The sequence below is a fragment of the Penaeus chinensis genome, chromosome 21 (genome assembly GCF_019202785.1).
Source record: "Penaeus chinensis breed Huanghai No. 1 chromosome 21, ASM1920278v2, whole genome shotgun sequence".
NCBI lineage: Eukaryota > Metazoa > Arthropoda > Malacostraca > Decapoda > Penaeidae > Penaeus > Penaeus chinensis.
Window position 1 is genome coordinate 3,341,990 of NC_061839.1, and position 7,500 is coordinate 3,349,489.

The 7,500-nt window shown below is 47.4% G+C and overlaps 1 protein-coding gene across 3 annotated transcripts in view; it reads right to left on the reverse strand.

Annotated features, from left to right (window-relative positions):
• Nucleotides 1–7,500, reverse strand: part of LOC125036472 (CD109 antigen-like) — a 229,890-nt gene that overhangs the window by 55,690 nt on the left and 166,700 nt on the right. For all 3 annotated transcript variants that reach the window (XM_047629072.1, XM_047629070.1, XM_047629071.1), the window contains exon 8: nucleotides 1,670–1,858. In XM_047629072.1, coding sequence (XP_047485028.1) covers nucleotides 1,670–1,858 — 189 coding nt within the window. The remainder of the gene's footprint in view (nucleotides 1–1,669; nucleotides 1,859–7,500) is intronic.

The following is a 7,500-nucleotide window of genomic DNA, read 5'->3' on the forward strand; positions in this document are numbered from 1 at the left end:
TTGGTTCTTTAAGCAAGCGTAAGGAGGTTATAACGGAGAGTGGAAATAACACAGATTGAAATTGTGTTTTCATCTTTTTCTATTTTTTAACCTGCTCCTAAGGTCATATTTCGTTCTGGATTGGATCGATGACCTCTTTACTGACCTCATAATGCATGTTAGGGGGCGTTCCTCCGATAAATCCAGTTTTGGCGTTTTGCTTCCCATCCTACCCTTCCTCTTCTCTTTTTCTTCTCCTACTTCTACTACTTCTTCTTCTTCTTCTTCTTCTTCTTCTTCTTCTTCTTCTTCTTCTCCTTCTTCTTCTCCTTCTCCTTCTCCTTCTCCTTCTCCTTCTCCTTCTCCATCCCCATCCCCATCCCCATCTCCATCTCTATCTCATCTCCATCTCCATCTCCATCTCCATCTCCATCTCCATCTCCATCTCCATCTCCATCTCCTTCTCCTTCTCCTTCTCCTTCTCCTTCTCCATCTCCATCTCCATCTCCATCTCCATCTCCATCTACATCTCCATCTCCTTCTTCTTCTCCTTTCCCTAGTCCTCCTCCTCTTCCTTCTCTTTTTCCTCTAGTTTTTCCATTTCCCTTTCCTTTTCCTTTTCCTTTTCCCTCCAATCTTCCTCCTCCTCCTTCTTCTCCTTATCTTTCTTCTCCTTATCTTTCTTCTCCTTACCTTTCTTCTCCTTCTTCTCGCCCTCCAACTCCTCCTTCTCCTCCTCCTCCTCCATCTCCTTTCCCTATTACTTCTGGATGATAATACTAAATACGCCAAGCTGTAAACAATCCTGTATTAGACACCGACCTCCTTCCCCTTAGCGTTGAGCATCCAATTAAACTCTACGGGAAAAGGAACGATCATTTCATTACCTGCCTGTTTCTATGAGCAAAGCTAACATACAATGTAATACCCCATTAGTATCTCCTTCATAAATGCTTCCATTTACGTTTCACTGCAGATTCCTGTGGCTCACAAACTTCAAACATTTCCATAAATGTATTTAGAAGCCTCAGAGAACTATCGCACATGTAAAGAACGCTAGAATCGCTTTCAAACTAGAATAAATTCAATACCAAAAAGGTTTCCAGTACGTTCCAAAGGCCCGCGTGGTTTTTTCCTTTACTTTAACTTTCTTTCCGCTCTTTCTAACACAGGGAAAATATCTCCAGTAGATTAGAACAAACTTCTACCTAGGAACAATAAGTGTATTGGTCCTGTTAAGGGGAATTCCTTTGCAAAGCAATTTTCAACCGTAATTTTACCATTTCATTGTTTTTTCCTCCCAGCTTTTTCGTTTACTTTTGCCTACTACGTCCAACCACGCCTTGCCAAATAAAACAACGTCACAACATTTACACAGGACAGGAACTTTCTTAAACTCGTTCCCTTTCTGAACAAATTACTTTTGAGAGAGAGAAAAAAAAAAAAAAAATCTACCCTGAATACCACTTTTCACTTTCATCAATGGATCTCATTCGTATTCACACCCATACCCAAAACATTTTACTGCCCTCCCTCCCCTCTCCATCTCTATATCCCTAAACCTCCCTAAAAGCACGTCCCCTTTACGAACAAACCTCTTACGTAGGACTAAAAAAAAAAAAAAAAAATCGAAAACACACACGCAAAAAGTTCACACGACGGAGCAAACCAAAGGCGAAACACAGCCTACCATAGTGTGTGGTTGCGTCAGAGCAGGTTCAGGTCCGTACTTGGCGTAGGGTTGACGTCCCACCGGCCGCACAGCCGCCCGCACGGTCACATTTCCGGATATGGGCGCCCCGGAGCTGTAGTTAGCCACCACCACGCCCTCGAGATAGTTGGCGTCCGCGGATAAGAAGGACGGGACCCGGACTTCGACCTGAGGAGAGAAGATAACAAAAATAACGATTAAAAAGATAAAAAGGTAGGGATGTGATTTGTGGATAACAGTTGGTGTGTTTGTTCATTTATTTTTTCTTTAAGGTTCTTTTATATGCACATATGCATATACATATATATATATATATATATATATATATATATATATATACATATATATATATATATATATATATATATATATATATATATACATATATATACATATGTATGTATGTATATATATATATATATATATATATATATATATATATATATATGTATGTATAAATGTATATATGTATGTATAAATATATATATATATATATATATATATATATATATATATATATATATAAATGCATATATACATATGTATATATATAAATATATATATATATATATATATATATATATATATAAATGAAACACATATATAAGTAAATAAATATATTCGCAAACATTGACAAATAAAGCAAATACACGAGTGTAGGTTAACAGAAAAAAAAAAAAAATACTCAGATAAGCATAGATGAGTAAACAGGTAAGTAAATAAATAAATCCGACAGAACTCGGCTCCCGAAATACCTGTACTTTTTTCTTTTTTTTACACCCCCCCCCCCTCCTCTCCCCCTCGAGCCAAAACGCCACGCTGAAGCACGTGACTGAGTTAACCTTTTATGACCTTCTATAAAACTTTTTTTTTTTACTGCGTCATTAACCTTTCCTCCAAAACCGGCTTAAAAAAGTGAAGAAAAAAAACACAAAAAATCACTTTCTTCCTTTCTCTTGCACACTTCCGGCTCGTAAATAACGACAAGGACACTTTTTGCAACGTTGATAATAATCTGAAGCGCAATATTTAATGAGATTTTCTTGCGCCTTCAACACGACGGTTACGTAATACATTTCACTCATATTTCTGAAAATGTCATTCTAGCGTCGAAGTACATTTTGCAATCGCGAAAAAAAACAAGAGAAAATCGCAGTTGTTGCAAGGAATAACGCAAAATAGGATTTCACATATTGATGTAGTCAGCTCTGCAACGTGAAAACCTAATTATTTGGGGTTTTGCAAACTTGATTTCGTTGATTCGTCAAACGTCGACATATTGGCAACATTTGCGTTTTGTTTGTTGTTGTTGTTGTTGATGATGATGGTGATGTTTATTTTAATGATGATGATGATGTTGATGTTGATGTTGATGTTGATGTTGATGTTGATGTTGATGTTGATGTTGATGTTGATGTTGATGTTGATGTTGATGTTGATGTTGATGTTGATGTTGCTCGTGATGGATGGATGGATGGATGGATGGATGGATGGATGGATGGATGGATGGATGGATGGATGGATGGATGGATGGATGGATGGATACATACATACATACATAGATTGATAGATAGATAGATAAATAGATAAATAGATGGATGGATTGATGGAGTGATGGAAGGATGGATAGTAGATGGATAGATAAATGAATTAACAAAGAATGTCATAATAATAAGGCATAAATTGGTACATGAAATGATATAAAAACAGGCAAGAAGAAAGAGTAAAGAGAAGGAGAGAGGAGAGGAAAGGAGAAGGAAGGAAGGTAGAATGGAGAAGGAATGGAGGAGAAAAGAAACAGAAGGAAGGTTGAGGAAGAAAAGGAGAAGTATGATAAGGTAAAGGGAGAAAGAAGAAAGGAAAGGAGAAGAAAATGAGAAGAAAGAGAGGAGGAAGGGAGAAGGAAAGGAAGAAAAACAAGTAGGAAGAAAGGAGAATAAGAGAAGAAAGGGAAGAGGAATCAAGTAGGAAGAAAACAGGAATAGAAGAAAAAGGGAAAAGAAAGAGAAGAGGAATGGAAGAGGAAAAGAGGAGAAAGGAAGGAGAAAAGGAAGAAGAATCAAGTACGAAGAGAAGAGGAAAGGAAGAAGAAATGACAAGGAAGGGAGGAGGAACGGAATAGGAATGAAGGAGGAAGGGAGAAGAAAGGCAGAAAGAATAAAGTAGGTAGAGAGGAGGAAGGGAATAGAAAAAGAGCAGAAAGAGAGGAAGAATAAGAAGGGAAGAGGAAGGAACCGTCATGCATACACACACACTAATAAGAAGAACGCCTGACTCATGGCAACCAGTGTCACGCAAGTCTACGGAGTGTGCACGCCTGATTACAGACAAGGCGCCCATCTATTACTTCTCCCTCTCCCCTCCCCTCCCTCCTCATTCTTCCTAAGCGTCTCCTCTACCCTCCCCCCTCCCTGCCCCTCCCCTTCCCCCTCATTCTTCCTAAGCGTCTCCTCCCCCTCCCTCTCCCTGCCCCTCCCCCTCCCCTTCCCACACGCTAAATCTGTCTTATTGTTCCCTCTCCCCTTCCCTGTTTGCCTTTCCCTTTTTGCACTCCCTTTCATTCCCTCCCTTCTCTATTTTATCCACTATTTCCCAGAATTACTCGCTCTCTCCCTCTCCCTTTTCCTCTATTCCTTCTCTACGTCTTGGTCCTTTCCCCTTGTTCCTTATACCTTCTAACTCAACTCCTTCTTTTATTCCTCATTATCTTCCCTTCCACTTTCTCCTCTCCATGGTCTCCCCTTCCCCTTCTTCCATGTTCTATCTCTCTTCTATTTATCCCCCCCCCCCCCAACACGTTCCCGTCTTTGTTCCCCCTCCCTTGTTCTACCCCTACGTGCTCCCTCCCCCCTCCCTCCTACCTTTCTTACTTCCCCCACACGCTCCCTCCCCTTCCTTCCCATCCCCCGTTCTCCCCCACACGCTCCTCCTCTCCCCTTTCCTCTCCCCTTCTCCACCTCCCTTTCACTCCCTCCCCCCGATCTCCCCCACCCGCTCCCCCTCTCCCCTCTCCCCCTTTCTACTTTCCCCTGTCCTCTTCTCCACCTCCCTTTCACTCCCTCCCCCCGATCTCCCCCCCGTCTCCCCCACCCGCTCCCCCTCTCTCCTCTCTCCCTTCCCCTTTCCCTTTTCCCCTTCTCCACCTCCCTTTCACTCCCTCCCTCCGATCTTCTCCCTCCCCCCGTCTCCCACCCCCACCCCTTCGTATACCTGTCTCCCCCTCCCCCTTTCCACCGTAGTCTACCTCCCCGCCCACGCCCGAGATTCCGCCCACGCCCACCCCGCTCCCCCTTCCGCCCGCAGCGCTCGCCATCAGATTTCCCGAGAACAAGGTCGTTAGCCTTTCATCCTTCTCCATGCATCGACTTGACTGCGTGGAAGGTCGTTGGCCTCGTTCTAGGATTTTCTCGTTCTTTCCTTTATCTTTTCCTGTCTCTTCTTTCTTCCTCCTCTTCCTCATTATCATGATCATTACCATTACCATTATCCTTATTATTACCATTATCATTATCATTATCATTATCATTATCATTACCATTATCCTTATAATTACCATTATTATTATCGTTATCATTATCATAACCATAACCATAATCGTAATCATTATTATCATTATTATTATTATTATCATCATTATCATCTTTCTCTTTCATCTTCTCCCTCACATTCTCCAACCGTTCAGTTTCTCCATCACTTCTCTCTCCCCGTCTCCTATTTCCCCACCCCTACCTTCGCCCCGTATAGTGCCACAGTGCCAGCTGGGTCAGGTCGTGCCTCGAGGAAAATTGTGATTGTTGTGCCGGTTGCCCCCGAAATGGAGGGCAATCATGCCTCCCCCCCTCCCCCCTCCCTCTTACATCTCCCCTCCTTCCCCACCCCTTCCCCCTCTTACTTCTCCCCTCCTTCCCTCCCCCCCTTTCCTTCCTCATTTCCACGCACTTCCTTCCCTCTTTCCTTTCTTACTCTCAGACCCACCGTTCACCCTCACTCCTTTTTCGCCTTTGCTCTCTTTCTTCTTATCTTCTTCTTTCTTCCTTCTTCCTGCGTCTCCTCTCTCCTTCTCACTTCCATTCTCCATCTCTCCATCCCTCCTTCTCTCTTTTTCTTACTCACTTCCTTACTTCTCCCTCCCTTCCTCCCTCCCTCCCTCCTACCCTCCCACCCTATGTCCCTTTTTCCATCCTTCCCTTCCCTTCCTCCCTCTCTCCTTACTTCTTTCTTTCTCCCTCCCTCCCTCTCTCTCTCTCCCTCCCTCTCTCTCTCCCTCCCTCCTTCCCTCCCTCTTCCCTCCCTCCCTCCCTCCCTCCCTCCCTCCCTCCCTCCCTCCTCCCTCCCCTACCCCCAATTACCTGGCCACGGATCGATCAGCGCCAATCTTGGTCTCAACCGGTACACCTGGAAGCTCATCCCAAGGGGAAGGGGAAGGGGAGGAGGAGGAGGAAGAGGAGGAGGAGGAAAAGGAGGAGAAGAAGGAGGAGGAGGAGGAGTAGGAGGAGGAGGAGGAGGAGGAGGGAAGAAGAAGAGGAGGAGGAGGAGGAGGAGAAGGAGGAGGAGGAGGAGAGGAGGAGGAGGAGGAGGAGGAGGAGGAGGAGGAGGAGGAGGAGGAGGAGGGGGAGGAGGGGAAGGAAGAGGAGGAGAGGAGGAGGAGGAGAGGAGGAGGAGGAGGAGGAGGGGGAGGAGGAAGAGAAAGGAGGAGGAGGAGGAGGAAGAAGAGGTGAGGAGGAAGAAAAGAGGAGGAGGAGATGAGGAGAGGAAAAGGAGAAGAGGAGGAGGGGGGAGAGGAGGAGAGGAGGAGGAGGATGAGGAGGAGTGAGGAGGCGGGAAGCCGAAGGAAGTCTTCTGCGTTACGGTTGGGGAGCGGCCAAAAACGGCGATGTAGGTAGTCTGCTTCGCTCTGCTTCTGCTGCGACTGCGTCTTTCCTTCGGCGCGGCGTATGTCGATGTCGTCTGCTGCTCGTGAGTGCTGCGTCTGGTGTAGCTGCTGCTCCGTCGTCGTGCTTCTTCGGGCTACCTAGCCCTTCGCCCTTTCCTTCTTCCTGTGCCCGGTCCTGCCTCCCGTTTCGCCTTCTTTACCTCTGGTCCTCGCCTCATTGCCTCCTCTCCAAGTGCGCCTCCTCCCCCACCGATGGCACGTTCCCCCACTCCAGCCCGCCGCGTCCCTGGCCCCTCCCAACCCAGCCGCCTCCCTCCCCCCCCCCCGAATGTCCAGCAGGCACCCCGCCCCACCACCTCCCACACCTACGTTCCCCCCCCCCCCCGCGCGCCCCCCCCCCCCCCTCTCCAATCACATCCTCCCACACCCCCACCCCCCACTACCCAGCCCCCCCCCCCCCCACCACCCCCACGCCCACCACCCCCCTTCACCTACACCCCCCCCGCCCCTCCACCCACCGCTCTGCAGGACCATCCCCGTCCCACCACCGACGCGTCCCCAAACTTCGGTATCGTGTGCGCAGTCGCGCGGACCCTGAGGACCGACGGCCAGGCCCGCCTTCCACTATGGGCCCCGCTTTGCTCGATGTCGAGTGTCTGTGCGTCGGTGCTCGCGTCGGTATCGCCTCGCTTCCGCTTCCTGCCTATCGGCGAGGTGCGGTGGCGCCCCGCGGTCCCATCGGTAGGTAATCTTTGGCTCGCGCGTGCGCCCTCGGCTGGAGCTTGCCGGGGGCGCGTCTCTGTCCCGTGCGCGTGACTGTCTCGCGTGCTCTCTGCGTCATCGTCCTTCCTCTGCTGTTCGTATCTGTGCGCGCTCTTGGCTCCCTCTTGCTGCGCGATCTTTCGCCCTCGGGCCTTCTCGCGTTTTCTCCCGCTGG